Genomic DNA, 17,552 nt, shown 5'->3' on the forward strand with positions numbered 1-17,552 from the left:
GTGAAGAAACTGGAACCCTCATACATTGCTGTGAGAACATGAAATGGTATAACCTCTTTGGAAAACATTTTAATAAAATAATCAAGTTAATGACATTTAATATAAGACCTAGCAATTCTGTTGCTTAGGTATGTACCCAAAAAATTGAATATATATGTCCAGAGACCTCGCTGGCAGTCCAGTGGTTGGGACTCTGTGCTTCTACTACAGGGGACTCAGGTTCCATCCCTGGTCTGTGAACTGAGGTCCTGCCTGCCACACACATAAGCAATATGTGATGTAGCCACACAATGTAATACTGTTGGGCAATAACAAAAATTTAGTTCTGAGACATGTGCCATATAAAATCCCAGGTCTAGGTTTGATTTGAAAATCATGGCATTCCAAGAACCAGGGAGATTGCAAACTGAATTTTTAAAGGCATCAATGTATGCCAATACCAAGAAAATAGAATAATCTGACAAAGATTTTACAGTAGTTATAATTTGTAAAAAACACTTTAACAAACAATTATTAACATACTTAAAACAAAAAGATAGAGCCTTGACAAAGAAATGAAAGGAAAAACAAGTAGAAATTTTAGAATAAAAATATGCAGTAGCTGAAGTACAATGCTCAGGGATAGAGTCAGCAACAAAATGAAAGATACACAGGGAACAATCAGTGAACTAGATGATGTAATATTACCCAGTATGAACAAAAGAAAAAGTAGACATTAGGAGAGATAGGCTGTGGGACCATAACAAAAGAGCTTATATTTATATTCTTGGTGTCCTGGGAGGAGATAAGAAAGAAGATAGAGATGAAAAAGTGCTTGAGTAAACAAATGGCTTGGAAGCTTCCCAAATTTGGCAGAAGATATAAACCTTCTGATTCAAGAAGATGAGCAAACCCCAAACAGAGTATAGGCCAAAGAAATCCAGGCCAAGACATGTTTATCAAACTTCAGCATGCTAAAGACTAAACAGTTTTAAAATAATAAGAGAAATGACTCTGTATGCATAGGTATAAATCAGATCAAATGACAGTGGGTTTCTCATCTGAATTCATGTAAATGGCCCATTTTTCAAGTACCTAAAGAAAAACTGTCAAACCAAAATCCTATACCCATTGAAAATATCCCTCCAGGAATTGAGAGAAGCAAAGGCTTCTTAGGTGAAGGTTAACAAACATAAGACAGTTTGTTGCCAGCAAACTTAACCTATGAGTAAAGGAGGTTCTCTAAATGGAAAGAAACAACCTTGGAACATCAGTAAGGCAGAAAGAATCCAGTCAGCAAAAACATGGGCATTTACATTAGGCTTTCTTTCCTTCTTCTTTTGAATTGAAAGACTTTCCTGACAATCCATTGGGTAAGAATCCATGCTTCCACTGCAGGGGACGCAGGTTCTATCCCTGGTCAGGGAACTAAGATCCTGCCTCCCAACTAGTGCAGCAAAAACAAAAAAAAAAAATTAAAAATAGAACTGCCATGTAATACAGCAGTTTCACGTCTGGGAATATATCCAAAGAAAATGAAAACAGTAACTCGGAAAGATGCATGCACACACATGTTCATAGCAGCCTTATTTACAACAGCCAAGATATGAAAACAACCTAAGTGTCCATCAAAGCAGGAATGGATAAAAAGAGTTGTTGTATGTATATCATACTATAATACACGCATGTGCACACATATACACAGTGGAATATTATTCAGCCATAAAAATGAGGAAATCTTGCAGTTTGCAACAACATGGTGGACCTTGAGGGCATTGTGCTAAGTGAAATAAGTCAGACAAATACTGTTTGATCTCACTTTTATGTGGAATCTAAAAGTGTGTGTGTGTGATAGAAAAGGGGATGACAATATGTGTGGTTACCAGAGTTGAAGGGTTGTGGGAAGAGGAGTGGGAGTACGTGGTCAAAAGGTACAAACTCCTAGTCAAAAAGTACAAACAAAAAGGTACAAGATACATAGGAACTAGGGATATAATCAACAACATGATAACCATAGTTAACACTGTTGTATATATGAAATTGTTAAGAGAGTAAATCCTGAGTTCTCATTGCAAGGAAAACATGTTTTCCATTTTTTTTCTTTGTCTGTTGACTGTCTTTGTAAGAGATGATGATGCTAACTAAACGTATAACTGTAGTCATTTCACAACATACATACTCAAACCATTATGCTATACACCTTAAACTTTTACAGTGATATGACAATGGCACCCCACTCCAGTACTCTTGCCTGGAAAATCCCATGGACGGAGGAGCCTGGTGGGTTGAAGTCCATGGGGTCGCTAAGAGTCAGATCCGACTGAGTGACTTCACTTTCACTTTTCACTTCCATGCATTGGAGAAGGAAATGGCAACCCACTCCAGTGTCTTGCCTGGAGAATCCCAGGGATGGGGGAGCCTGGTGGGCTGCCGTCTATGGGGTCACACAGAGTCGGACATGACTGAAGTGACTTAGCATAGCATCTCAATTATATCTCAAATGAAACTAGAGGAATATTAATTAATGAACCAAGCCAAAAAAAAAAAAAGATTGTGTTTAGGAAGAAGAGAATTCAAGAAACTGAGGAAAGATGATAATATTGCTTAGTAGCTATTCCTTAAAATGAAACAATTAGTGGAGTACCTCAAAACTTAAGCCATGGAATATATCTTTTCATTTCATTCAAAAATTTAAGACCTGCTCTTTGATCAGCCAGTTTTCTAGATGCTTGTGATACATCAATAAACAAAATCGTAAAGATCCTTGCCTCTGTGGAGCTGACATTCTTCCAAAGGGGAGACAGAAATCACAATATTCCTGTCTTTCTGAATCTCACCTGTTTTTCCTCAGGCTGATAAAACCAAAAACTTGAATCCTTATCATATTTTGCTTAGTGAAATTTAAACAGTTTCATCTTGTATCTTTTATCATTCTTTATAAACCCTTGGGCACACATTTCACTCAAACAAACACTACCACTGCAACTTTTCTTTGGATGGTATTGGGATCATTTTCATAGAATAACAAAGGAAAAATGAGTAATTCTAATCTATTTATAGAGCAATATTATAACCTAATACTCAGATTATATATAAATGAGCTGAACTTTTTCTGAAGGTCAGTCACCTTATTTAGGGGACAAAGAAGGCCAAGTTTCTGTTAGATTTTAAGGTATCTTGAAAAGAGGTAGAGCCATTATTACCTCTCTCCTTTTTATTGAATAACTCCTCTCCTTTGGTTTCCTTGTTTGCCTAGCTACTTGATTAACAATAGAATGCTTTTTTGAAATATTCTTCCTCCTATTGTTCATATCTTTTTCATATTAGAATTGGTTTTATAAAAAATCATCATGGACCTTTCCTTTTTAGATTTCAAGGTCAACACAATCTCCTGTCGTCTCTTCCTTGAAATGACTTTTTTGGCCCACAAAATGAGTTTTATTTCAAAGGGAAAAAGTAAAGGATTTCTTTGCTCCTTTTCTAATATTCAGTGGCAGGATTTGAGATCTCAAGGTTCAAGTATACAATAAGAAAAATCCACAAAAGATATGATTTCATCTAATTTTCAGGTGAAAGTGATTTTTTTTTCCCATTTTAAAAATGAGGATTAGCTAAAACAGTATTTTTTCCAAATGAGGAACTCCTGAATATGTTCTTCTCAGGTATCCTCTCCAGCAGAATTTGACAAGGATCTTTTTCGGTGAGTCTCACATATTAAAAATGAATTACCTGGGTCTGGTTTCAGACATATTAGAGGAAAGAAAAGGCTGTCCCATCATTTTTTTCCCCAACTCTTAGTATATGGATTAGAGAAAAGTCAAGGTGAAAGTCGCTCAGTCATATCCAACTCCTTGCAACCCCATGGACTGTACAGTCCATAGAATTCTCTAGGCCACAGTACTGGAGTGGATAGCCTTTCTCTTCTCCAAGGGATCTTTCCAACCCAGGGATCGAAGAGAAATACAAATAATACCAAGAAAGGCAACATATAACATCTGTGGAGCTGTTTCTAGGAAAGCTCAAAATGTTGGACAGTGGGGCAAATTGTGTTTTTAAAGTTAGTTGAAGTATGGGACTTCTCTGGCTGTTAAGATCCTATGCTTCCACTGTAGAGGGCATGGGTTTGATCCCTCATTGGGGAACTAAGACCCCAGCATGCTATGTGGCCAAAAAAAAAGCTGACGTGAATAATGGATGCCTTTCTTTCTAGAAAGAGAAAAGTATTATTTTTAAATGTTCAGAACTTATACTCTGCTCCTTCATACTTTTACAACCTCTTCTCTACAGAAAATACACTAAGAAAAGAGTTAACCCTTTACATCAAGGGATTTGTCCTGTCTTCTGAGAGCCAATTTTGACTTGCTAAAAAATTACATTTATTTGATTGTTGTTAGAAACAGTACATACTCATAAAAATTCCTAATGTAGAAAGATGTGAATTGAAAGATAAAGTTCCCCTTCCCAGAAACATACTAGTTTAGCATATACCCTTTCAAACTCTTTCATATATATATAGAGAGAGAGAGAGAGAGAACTTATTTTTTCCTGATACTTTGTTACCAGATTTTTCAGCATACAGAAATTTGAAGAAACTGAACACAAAATATCCCATCACACAAAAAAAATCCCATCACCTAGGTTTTGTCATTGATATTTGCCTGATTTATCATGTATTTATCCATCTGTTGTTCCATCCTGTTTTTGGATGCACTGCAAAGTAAACTGCAGGGATTGATATACTTCCAGCTAAATATTTCATCATAGTGTCAGAATCAAGATCTCAGTATTTGTTTATAGGGTTTTTCTTTTGATTTGAATTTACCCTCGATAAAATCCACAAATCTTAAATGTACTTTTGCTCAATTTTTAAATTTTTTCCTACTCCTCTATAATCCAGACCTTTCTCAAGAACATTATTGTCATTCCAGAAAGCTCCTTTGTGCCCTTTCCTAGTCATTCCCCACCATATTTAGCCATTTAATGGATTTTTTTTTTTTAAGTCAGCCCTAATACTGCTCTAATATTATTCTGCAACTTGGAAAATAAGTTTTCATGTGAGTAAATATATACCTCACTTCATTTAACAGCTGCACATTCATTATTTAAATACACCAAAGTTTACTTCCTTGTTGTACTTCATTACAGACTTTGTAGTTACACACTCAGCTTTGGTTCCCTGTCGAGAGATGGACTCCAGTCTTCTACCAACTGTAACCTCAGACAGCAGCTTGTTATATTAACCTCCATAAGTTATTTCACTTAGATATAACTATAATCCATATTGCTCTGTCATCAGATTTATCAAATGAATAAACTCACTGTATTACATGTTAACATGTAATTGCATGTTAACAAATAACATTTTTATGGAAAATCAGTTCAGTCGCTCAGTTATGTCCGACTCTTTGCAACCCCATGAACCACAGCACGCTAGGCCTCCCTGTCCATACCAACTCCCGGAGTCCACCCAAACCCATGTCCATTGAGTCTGTGTTGCCATCCAACCATATCATCCTCTGTTGTCCCCTTCTCCTCCTGCCCTCAATCTTTCCCAGCATCAGGGTCTTTTCAAATGAGTCAGCTCTTCACATCAGGTGGCCAAAGTATTGGAGTTTCAGCTTCAACATCAGTCCTTCCAATGAACACCCAGGACTGATCTCCTTTAGGATGGACTGGTTGGATCTCCTTGCAGTCCAAGGGACTCTCAAGAGTTTTCTCCAACACCACAGTTCAAAAGCATCAATTCTTCGGTGCTCAGCTTTCTTTATGGTCCAACTCTCACATCCATACATGACCACTGGAAAAACCATAGCCTTGACTAGACGGACCTTTGTTGGCAAAGTAATGTCTCTGCTGTTCAATATGCTATCTAGGTTGGTCGTAGACTCCTTTGCTTCCAAGGAGTAAGCGTCTTTTAATTTCATGACTGCAGTCACCATCTGCAGTGATTTTGGAGCCCAGAAAAATAAAGTCAGCCACTGTTTCCACTGTTTCCCCATCTATTTGCCATGCAGTGATGGGACCAGATGCTCTGATCTTCATTTTCTAAATGTTGAGCTTTAAGCCAACTTTTCCACTCTCCTCTTTCACTTTCATCAAGAGGCTCTTTAGTTCTTCTTCACTTTCTGCCATAAGGGTGGTGTTATCTGCATATCTGAGGTTATTGATATTTCTCCCGGCAATCTTGATTCCAGATAACTCCCCCCTATTTTTTTGAGGGCAAGTTTATTACATTTTCGTCTTAGTCTGGATGTGGTAGTAACTTTCCCCAGAAATTTTTAATGAGAAAAGTGACTTTATTTTACATTTTTGCAAATCTCCTTGATGTCTAGCTAATATAGGACAGTTGGATTTTCTAATCTGTTTTTGCATTCTATTTGTTGTGATGTTATTACGGTTTAAATATATGAAGAAATCTGACTTCACATGGGTAAAAAGTTGTCAAAGAGAGGAAGATTTAATAATTTCACATAATTGTAGATATTCTTTGATATTATAGCAAAAATTAAAAATGTTCCTTAACATTCTAATGCTGGAGTATGAAATCAATGGATTTTTTATATCGTTGCCTTAAAATCCAGGTCTCTATTCTAAGTTAAATAAATTTTTACCCATGTATGATTTTATCACTTCATGCATTAGACATTGGAAAATATTAATTCACTGAATTACATTGCTCTTCCATTTCCTGTATGTATCCCTGACAATTCATATTTGTGATTTGCCACTTATTTCATGAGAAAAACTTAAGTATTGGAAAACAGAATCGCATGATAATTAGTAGACACAAGTTTTGCAAAATTTCAGTGTTCACTTCAAACTAAAATTTTATCATTGGAAATATATTTTCAGTTGGAGTTCTTGAAGTAACAGGTTCACTGGATTTATTTTCAGTTCCTAGGTTAGAATAACCATTGTCTGTCAGTTCTTTTAAGTAAAAATGTCGTTCTATTAAAAAAGCCAACTGGTTCGGCCCACCATTCAAATATTTGCACAAGTGCATTTCCTTAAGATAACCATCATACCTTAGTATATAGCAGAAGTGCTTTATGCATACTTGCATTGTGTCATGCAGAATAAAGATTTTGGTTTGTGGGTCAAGATTTAATATTTTTACTACTTGATCAAGAGCATTCTTAGATAATGCCGTATAGTTCATTTCTACTGGTTTCGTTCTAATAGAGATTTGTGCCACATGCCTTCATTCATACTAAAAGTACAGCTTTACCCACTATTCCTTTTACCCCATTAGTACAAATGTCAGCATAATGAAAATGCATATAATATCTTAGTTGTGTTACCAAAATAGTTTTGACCTCTCGGATCCCTTGGGGTAAGCAGAGCACACTTTGAGAACTGCTGGTCTGGAGACCATGATAAAACACATCCAGATAACAAGGAAACATCTAAATCCTGCAAAAAGTGAGTCGAGCATCATAGTGCTTCATGAACAAAAAGATCATATAGAGTAAAGAAATTGGGGGGCAGGGTGCCTCTTTATGGTAGAAAGGGGCTTTGAAACTGGCTATAAAAAGTAGTAGTATTTCAATAGGTAGGAAGAAAAATGTTAACAGATCATAAATTTATATGTAAATACTCTTGAGTTATTTAAATTCAGAGTTTCCTATTTTGGAAAATTTTATACTCCTTTTGTAGTTAGCCTTAAATTATGTACAATAATGGAGGAAAGATAATGGATGCTCTGGTTAGTGACTTTAATGATTGACCAATTCTTAGTATTTAAGTGTGCTTCATAATGATGACTTATTTTGCAGTAAGTTTGCTATGCTAGCTGTTTTATATAAGCTAAAATTAAAACATCTTTAGCATATACCACATGGAGCACAGTGGAAAAGAATAGCAAAAATTAAAAATTGGTGATGGAAAATTCATAAAATTTAACATGAAATGTTTATTTTTTTTACTCAGTGCATGTTAAAGCTTGTGGCTATTTGACTCTTTGTATAAAATAAATACTGAAATGGATAGTATTGTTTTGTTTCAGGAAAATATCTAAGGCAAAAGAGAATTGATTTTCAGCTTCCCTATGACATTCTTTGGCAGTGGAAACATAATCAGGTATGAGCTTATCTTACCATATTTCATTCTTTTTTTTTTTTTTTTTTTTTTTTCAGTTTTATTTGTTTATTTATTTTTTACTTTACAATATTGGTTTTGCCATACGTTGACATGAATCCGCCATGGGTGTACATGTGTTCCCCATCCTGAACCCCGCCTTCCACCTCCCTCCCCTGGTATTTCATTCTTAAGTGCTAAATCGGGGAGAGGGAGATGCAAGTCTTTTTCTCTGCCTCCTTGTTATGCTCTTATCTTAGGAAATACAGAGAAGTGTCCCTGTGAAGGTCAGAGACTAAGAAAAATGAATTTGCATCCATATTTAATATGACCTATTTGCCTTTACTCATAACTTCAAAATAGCAGTAAGTTCCTGCTTCCTTAGGAAACCTTCAGTTATTATTCAGGACTTTTATTCTGGTAGCAAAGATTCTGTTCTGTAAGAATCCTGTTTGATGCAGGTCTCAAGAGAATTTAGATGTACTGCCAGCAGCATTAAGAAATTTCAGGCTTTATTTTTGTTGGCTCCTTCCCATCAGTTTGGAATTTATTTTTCACATACAAAAGAGAGTCTTCTACCAAAGGAAACAGGGAAAATATTTAATACTCTTGTACTTTTAAATATATTGGGAACTAAAACTGGGAAGGTGCTGTTTTTCTTTCTTTCTTACCTAATTGAAGTTGCCCCCAGTAATTTTTATATTTAGCAAAAGCCCCCAGAATCCATATTGGGAACTACCATTGGGAAATAGAAGTAGTCATGCAAATGAGGTAAATAGGCTCCTGAGTTTTGCCAAAATTCCACCAAAGTTTAATCTTGGAAAGCCAAAAGCAGTGAACATTCCATCTGCATTCTCTTCTTTGATGGTCTCTCCTGAATTTTAAGAGGGTCAGTATGTTAGATATTTGTCTCAGAGAGTTCATAACAATAAAGGAGATAGTGTTTTGACTTACTGTACCCACTGAAAAATGATCGTGGGATTATTCTTATAGATTAGTACACTTTAGCTTCAACAGCTTAAACCAAGCTCTTGTTTGTTTCTTTGTTTGTTTTTTGGTATTGTCTTCTATAGTAAAATACTCACAGACTGACTAATAACTTTTTTTCGTAATGCATTCTTTATTGCAGTATGAGAACACCATTATCCTGCCTGCCATCTCCCCTTTGTTCACTGAATTAATTGCCTTAATTAAAATGTAAAATGTATTTTCCTATAACAATCATCCTGAAAAAGCCGGGATACTTATCTTTTTCATATCATATACCTACCCTACCCATCTGAACAAGCCCTGTGCAAGTTTTCCTTTCTTTTCATAGAGGGAAATAAAGTCTTAATTTATCCAAATGAATAGCCTTAATCTGCAGTGTGATAATCATTTAAATCTGTCCAATAACTTGCTGAAGAAACATCTAACAAAAAATACATTTTCTTTAATCTACTTATGATTGTTTCTGTTGAATATAGTTCTCTTACCCTGATCTGGTAAGTCACCTTTTATTCCAGGGTAAAAAGTGATCACACCTCAAATGTATCCAACCCAGAAAGTAAGTGTTTCCATATGGGCAGAGTACATAGTTAATTTCTTTTTTTTAGTGATTTATACTGTTTTCTGGCATTTGAAGTTGAATGCTATATTGGGATTTTTCTGTTTTTTCTTCTAGCTATACAAGAAACCAGATGTCCCACTATATAAAAAAATTCGTTCAAGTGAGTAAAATGGGAGCTGTTTTTTCTGCCTCCATACCATCAGTGTTCTCAGCCTGGCACTTAAAAATTACTCTATATGTTCACAAACTATTCTTTGTTGTCTTCTCTCAAGATGTCTACGTTGATGTCAAACCCCTTTCTGGTTATGAGGCTACCACTTGTAACTGTAAGAAGCCAGATGATGACACCAAAAAGGGCTGTGTGGATGACTGCCTCAATAGGTACTGTACTAAACTAATTCTGTAAGCACAGGCTTTAAGATCTGTAAGACACTTCATTTAGGGGAAGTCCCTGGTGGTCCAGTGTTTAAAACTCTGTGTTTTCACTGTCAAGGGCCTGAGTTCAATCCCTAGTTGGGGAACTAAGATTCCACAAGCCACGTGGTATGGCCAGAAAAAAAAAAAAAGACTTCATTTAAAGGAAAAAGTTAAGTAGACTCTTTGATATCCTCTCAAGAAATCAAAAATGATACATGAAACCTAACCAATGGACTGTCTTGGTCTGCTATAACAATCATAGACTTAAATAATAGAAATATATTTCTCACAATTCTGGAGGCTGTGAAGTCCATGGTGAAATTGTCAGCAGATTCAATGTCTGGTGAGGACCTACTTCCTAGCTTACAGACAGCTGCCTTCTCCCTCAATACTCACATGGCCTCTCCTCAGTGCATGCTCATGGTAGAAAGATACTTCTCTTTCTTCCTCTTCTTAGAAGGCCACTAATGCCATTATGAGGGCTTCTCTGGTGGCCCAGTGGTAAAGAATCCACCTGTCAATTCAGGAGCTACAGGAGAGGCGAGTTTGATCCCTTGGTCAGGTAGATCCCCTGAAAAAGGAAATGGCAACCCACTCTAGTGTTCTTGCCTGGAGAATCCCAGGGACAGGGGAGCCTGGTGGGCTGCCATCTATGGGGTCGCACAGAGTCGGACATGATTAAAGCGACTTAGCAGCAGCAGCCAGTATTCTTGCCTGGAAAATCCCATGGACAGAGGAGCCTAATGGGCTATGGGGTTGCAAAAGAGTCAGACAGGACTGAGACATTAAACAACAACAATCCCATTACAAGGTTCCCACCTTCATCAGCTAATAAAACCTATTTACCTCCCAAAGCCCCTACTTCCAAATAGCATCACACTGAAGGCTAGGGCTTCAACTGAATTTTGAGGGGACATATTCAGCCCAAAACATGGGCTAAATAGAGTAATAGGAAGCAACATCATCTAGAGTCTTATGTACTCAGGTTTAAATCCTCTTGCTGCTATGTGACCTAAGGAAAGTTCTTTAACCTCTCTAATAAAAATAATACTAGTAGAAGGGGGAAACTAAGTTGGTAGACATTAGGGTATAGAAGATATATTAATACACATGATGATTGAGTCAATGATGCTAATGAGAGATAGTAAGGCTGTTGTCAGAGATAGGAAGTGTGAGTTCTCAGTGAGATTGAGATTTCAAAGTGAAAATGTCTAATTGAGACAAAGGATTCTATCTCTATTAACCTAAGCAGATATGTAGCAAAGGAGAATTAATGAACTTCCCAGCAGTGTTCCTTGTTCTAGATAGCTTTCCTAGACAGATAGCTGCTTCTCCAATTTTGATCTCTAGTCAGCTGTCCTGTGGGCTGAGGGAATCAGTGTTTTTGCTTTAATGTGCAAGCTGGGAAATTCTACCTTACCTACATCACTGTAAATCTTCATCTTGTCATTGTACATACATACACTTGTACATAGTAGTAGTAGTAGCTTGGTGATTTAGGTAGTCGATGTTTTATGCAGACTATTTTCACTCTCAAGTATTTTATATATGTGCTTTTATATATCATTGTAATGCATAAGCTCATCCTTTTTAGATTGATGTGCTTTTTTGTATGATATTTTATTTATTGTCTATGAAATTAATATAGCTGCCTCATTGCTTATTTCCTTTCTTTCCTTCAATAGTTCAGGAAGTTGTTGTTGTTTAATTGCTTTGTTGTGTCTGACTCTTTTGTGATCCCGTGGACTGTAGGCCACCAGGCTCCTCTGTCCATGGGATTTTTCAGGTAAGAATACTGGAGTGGGTTTCCCTTTCCTTCTTCAGGGGTTGGGTCCTTCCCAACCCAGGGATGGAACCAGAGTCTCCTGAATTGGCAGGATTCTTTACCACTGAGCCACCATGGAAGCCCTCGTATATTCTTAGTATAGAAATAAATATGTTAGTGTTTCCGCAGGATGCTGAGTGGACAATTAACTTATTAATTGACAAGAAGCATCAGTGTTTGCAACTTGACTTGGGTATTTTCAGTATTATTAACTTTTGAATTTAGACATTATTACCTTGTTAATAACTTTGTTAACCAACCTAACCTTATTAAAATAAAAATTAATTATATGCATTTTTTTGGCTGCACTGGGTCTTAGTTGCGGCATATGGGATCTTTTAGTTGCAGCGCATAGGATCTTAGTTGCAGGATGTGGAATCTTTTTAGTTGCACCATGAGAAAACTCATTTGCAGCATGTGGGATCTAGTTCCCTGATCAGGAATCAATCCTAGGCCCCCTTCATTGGGAGTGCAGAGTGTTAGTCTCTAGACCAGTAGAGAAGTCCCTTTGAATTCATTTTTTAAATTCCTATTTTAAAAAATGGGTTCGTATAGGTGATATGTAGTGTTAATTGACATGTAATTATTCCTTTTCTTTCTAGAATGATCTTTGCTGAGTGTTCCCCCAACACTTGCCCCTGTGGTGAGCAGTGCTGTAACCAGAGGATACAGCGGCACGAGTGGGTGCAATGTCTAGAACGATTTCGAGCTGAAGAAAAAGGTTGGGGAATCAGAACCAAAGAACCTCTAAAAGCTGGGCAGTTCATCATTGAATACCTAGGAGAGGTTGTCAGCGAGCAGGAGTTCAGGTACAGTGGTAAATCATACTCCAGGAAAATGGCAGAGGTACCAGATTAGAATGGAAAATGAAATATTTGAAGTTTACTTTCAACTTAATCATTAACTGGGTTTTAATCATTTCTCTCCTCTTTAGGAACAGGATGATTGAGCAGTATCATAATCACAGTGACCACTATTGTCTGAACTTGGATAGTGGGATGGTGATTGACAGTTACCGTATGGGAAATGAGGCCCGGTTCATCAATCACAGCTGTGACCCAAATTGTGAAATGCAGAAATGGTAAGAAAACAGGGGAAGGTGAACGCAGCAGAGCAGAAAGCATTGAGGACATCCTGAGATTTATCTTAATAATCAGCTTATACAAAGCAGCTCAGGCAATTCTCTGTTACGACAGATCCTCCCAGGTAGAGAGTAAGCTCGTACTGTTTCTTCACACTTCAACCTAACTACTCCCAGAAGAATGTAATATTTATTTATGTGTGTGTGTGAGACATATATGATAATACCTACTATTTATTGACTGCTTACTATGCACCAAGCACTGCTACATGGTTCTTATATCCATACATTTAGCATGTTTATCACATCCTCACTGGATTTGTTACAATGATAAGTAAAAATAAGTGAGATAGATTAGAATCTAACTTAGAATGAAAAAATGCATCTAAAAAATAATCTCACCTTTTGACATGGCCCATACAGAGTGTGTTGTTGTTGTTGTTAAGTTGCTAAGTTGTGTCCAACTCCTTTGCAACCCGATGGACTGTAGCCCACCAGGCTCCTCTGTCCATGTTATTTAAAAAATAAAATTAAAAAAAGAATAACTCAGAAAAGATAACATGATAGGGGAGGATTCTAAGAAAATGAGAGAGTAGGAAGCAACAAGAATCTATCTCCCTTTAGACAACTGCACTAGCAGAATCTGTCTGATAAAACTGTTTGGAACTCTGGAGTCTGTTGAAGGCTTGTAACGTCCAGGAGATGTTTTAGATGGTCAGTTGTGGTTCGTTTCAGTCATTTTGAACTCTTAACTCAGTAGAGCTACTCATCCCTACCCCCAGCCACATGGCAGGCAGCTGTGCAAGTACTCCTGGAATAGCTTGCATACAGCTTGCATGTGCTAGGGCAGATAAAAGGGGCCCCTTTCTCCAAATACTGAATATCTGTACTCTGATTGCTGATTCTAATCACAGAGGTGCACACAAAGAAGCAGGCAGCCACTGTTGTACCTCCCATTGTTGCAAGTCCCTCTCCCTCCAGCTGTAGTGACTTTCAGGAGATTTTAAGGTACCCTCTTTTGCCCACCTTCATTTTTCATTTTTCGTCTTTTAGGACAGAAATTAAAGACTTAAGACATGCCAAAACAACTACATATGTTGGGGAATATAGTCAGTGACTACACATATCCAAGGGAAGGATCAGAAAAGACATAAGACACTACTAGGTTTACACTTGAGGCTGATCCTTGAAACAGGAAAATAATAATAACAAAAAACAGCGAATAGGAAAGGGGAGAATCTAATTCCCAAGTTACCACATTACTCGATTCATATGTCCAGTGTTCAGAAAAATCACAAGGAATATAAAGACATTAGAAAATATGGCCCATTCACATTGAAACATGTAAAATATCATATATGAAACGAGTTGCCAGTCCAGGTTCAATGCACGATACTGGATGCTTGGGGCTAGTGCACTGGGATGACCCAGAGGGATGGTATGGGGAGGGAGGAGGGAGGAGGGTTCAGGATGGGGAACACATGTATACCTGTGGCGGATTCATTTTGATATTTGGCAAAACTAATACAATTATGTAAAGTTTAAAAAGAAAATAAAATTAAAAAAAAAAAGTAGAGAGAGAGATGCATAATATTCATTTTAAAAGGCCAGAAGGAAATACTCTTAAATGACTTAATACTGTTTATCTTTGGAGATGGAAATACATTTTATTTCTGTTTTCAAAAAAAAAAAAAAGAAAGAAAGAAAATATAGCCCATTCAGAGAAAAAAAAATAATTCAGAATAGTAATTCAGTAGAATCTGTCCCTAAAATGGGCTAATGGCAGACACATAAGACAAAACTTTTAAACAATTGTCCTGATGACGCTCAAAGAACTAAAGGAAATTGTCATGAAAAAATCTTTCATGGGAAAGTCATGAAACTGATGTGAAAAAAATGGAAATATCAATAAAGAGATAGAAAACCTAAAAAGAAACCAGAAAGGAATTCTGGAACTGAAGAAGTACAATAATTGAAATGAAAAATTTACTAGATGGATTCAGAGGCAGGTTTGGACAGGCAAGAGAAAGAATCAGTGAACTCAAAAATGAGGTGAAGTGAAAATCACTCAGTCATGTCCGGATCTTTGCGATCCCATGGACTATGCAGTCCATGAAATTCTCTAGGCCAGAACACTGGAGAGGGTAGCCGTTCCCTTCTCCAGGGATCTTCCCAACCCAGGGATCGAACCCATGTCTCCCACACTGCAGGCAAATTCTTGACTCGCTGAGCCACCAGGGAAGCCCAAGAATACTGGAATAGGTAGCCTATCCTTTCTCCAGTGGATCTTTCCAACCCAGGAATTGAACTGAGGTCTCCTGGATTGTAGGCGGATTCTTTACCAGCTGAGCTACCAGAGCAGCCCATAGGACAATATAAATTATCAAGCCTGAGGAAAAAGATAAAGATTGAAGAAGAGAGAGCTCTAAGCGGCCTTTGGGGTACCATCGAGCAGAACAACCATATGTATGTATTGTGGATGTCCCGGAGGGAGAAAACAGAAGCAAGAGAAAATATTTGAAGAAATAATGGTTGAAAACTTACCAAATTTCATGAATGATGTGAATATAAATACCTAGGGTGTGTAACGAACTCCAAGTAAGATGAACTCAAAATGAGACACATATCAAGACATGTTAAAATCAAACTTTCAAAATTTAAAGAGCAAGTCTTGGAATCAGCCCAAGACAAATAAATCATTACATACAGTGACATTTTGGAGGCCAGAAGACAGTGGGCCCGTATATGTAGTGTGCTAAAAGAACATGTCAACCAGGATTCCTCTATGTAGCAAAGCTATCCTTCATAAATGAGGAGGAAATAAAAACATTCCCAAATAAAAGACGAGGGACTTTTTGAGTGCTAGAACTACCCTGCAGAAATACTCAATGGTCTCCTCCAAGGTGAACTTACAGGACACCAGATAGTACTTCCATGCTATATGGAGAAATAAAGATCCTAATAAAGGTAAATACATGGGCAATTATAAAAGGTAGAATTAATTTGACAGTGTTTTGTAGCTGTACTTTTTTTTCTACACAGTTTAGGAAACTAATGCACTAAGTGGAATTGTTAGTTAATTTTTTTGTGCACATAATATAAAAAGAGGTAATTTTGTGACATCTGGAAGGGGTAGAAATGGCTGTAAAGGAGTAGTGTTTTTTTATGTTATTCAAGTTAAGCTACTATAAATAAAATAGTTTTATAACTTAAGGATGTTCAGTTTAATCCTCATGGTAACCACAAATGCAATACCTACAGACATGTATGAAAAGAAATTCAGGAAGAATGTAAACATTTCACTCCAGAAGATTAACCAAACCCACTAGAAAGCAGGAATTCAGGCAAGGAAGGACAGAAACCTCTAGGGCATATAGAAAATAAATTGTTCAGTGATGAGTAATTCCTTATCAGTAATTAATTTAAAGGTAAATGGATTAAACTCTCAAAAAGAGAATGGGATTCAACATCATTTATTTTTTAATTTTATTTTATTTTTAAACTCTACATAATTGTATTAGTTTTGCCAAATATCGAAATGAATCCGCCACAGGTATACCTGTGTTCCCCATCCTGAACCCTCCTCCCTCCTCCCTCCCCATACCCTCCCTCTGGGTCGTCCCAGTGCACCAGCCCCAAGCATCCAGTATCGTGCATCGAACCTGGACTGGTGACTCATTTCATACATGATATTATACATGTTTCAATGCCATTCTCCCAAATCTCCCCACCCTCTCCCTCTCCCACAGAGTCCATAAGACTGATCTATACATCAGTGTCTCTTTTGCTGTCTCGTACACAGGGTTATTGTTACCATCTTTCTAAATTCCATATATATGCGTTAGTATACTGTATTGGTGTTTTTCTTTCTGGCTTACTTCACTCTGTATAATAGGTTCCAGTTTCATCCACCTCATTAGAACTGATTCAAATGTATTCTTTTTAATGGCTGAGTAATACTCCATTGTGTATATGTACCACAGCTTTCTTATCCATTCATCTGGGGATTCAGCATCATTTATGATTAAAAAAACTCTACAAAGTGGGTAAAAGAATGTATCTCAACATAATAAAAGGTGAATGTGACAACCAACAGGTGAAAAATTGAAAGCTTTTCCTCTGGAATCAAGAATAAAACCAAAACAAGGATGTCCACTCCTACCACTTCTGTTCAACATAATTACTCCAAGTTTTACCCAGATGAGGTAGCTGCTTCTGAGGCTAAGTCACTTCAGTCGTGTCCGACTCTGTGCAACCCCATAGACGGCAGCCTACCAGGCTCCGCCATCCCTGGGATTCTCCAGGCAAGAACACTGGAGTAGGTTGACATTTCCTTCTCCAATGCAGGAAAGTGAGGTCACTCAGTCATGTCCGACTCTTCACGACCCCATGGACTGCAGCCTACCAGGCTCCTCCATCCATGGGATTGTCCAGGCAAGAGTACTGGAGTGGGATGAGGTAGGCAAAAAAAAAATTAAGTAAAGGCATCTAATTGAAAAGGAACAAGTAAAACTGTCTCTTATTTGCAAATAGTATTACATATAGAAAAATACTATATATATGTATAATATAGAAATATAGAAAATTACATATAGAAAAAATATTGTTTGCAAATAGTATTACAT

General features: G+C 37.1%; 1 protein-coding gene across 9 annotated transcripts in view; it reads left to right on the top strand.

Annotated features, from left to right (window-relative positions):
• Positions 1-17,552, top strand: part of ASH1L (ASH1 like histone lysine methyltransferase) — a 205,277-nt gene that overhangs the window by 152,067 nt on the left and 35,658 nt on the right. For all 9 annotated transcript variants that reach the window (XM_055584046.1, XM_055584049.1, XM_055584047.1 and 6 more), the window contains 5 exons: positions 7,985-8,058; positions 9,719-9,764; positions 9,877-9,985; positions 12,449-12,655; positions 12,781-12,927. In XM_055584046.1, the coding sequence (XP_055440021.1) occupies positions 7,985-8,058; positions 9,719-9,764; positions 9,877-9,985; positions 12,449-12,655; positions 12,781-12,927 (583 nt within the window). The remainder of the gene's footprint in view (positions 1-7,984; positions 8,059-9,718; positions 9,765-9,876; positions 9,986-12,448; positions 12,656-12,780; positions 12,928-17,552) is intronic.

Source organism: Bubalus kerabau, chromosome 6 (assembly GCF_029407905.1).
Source record: "Bubalus kerabau isolate K-KA32 ecotype Philippines breed swamp buffalo chromosome 6, PCC_UOA_SB_1v2, whole genome shotgun sequence".
NCBI classification, from domain to species: domain Eukaryota; kingdom Metazoa; phylum Chordata; class Mammalia; order Artiodactyla; family Bovidae; genus Bubalus; species Bubalus kerabau.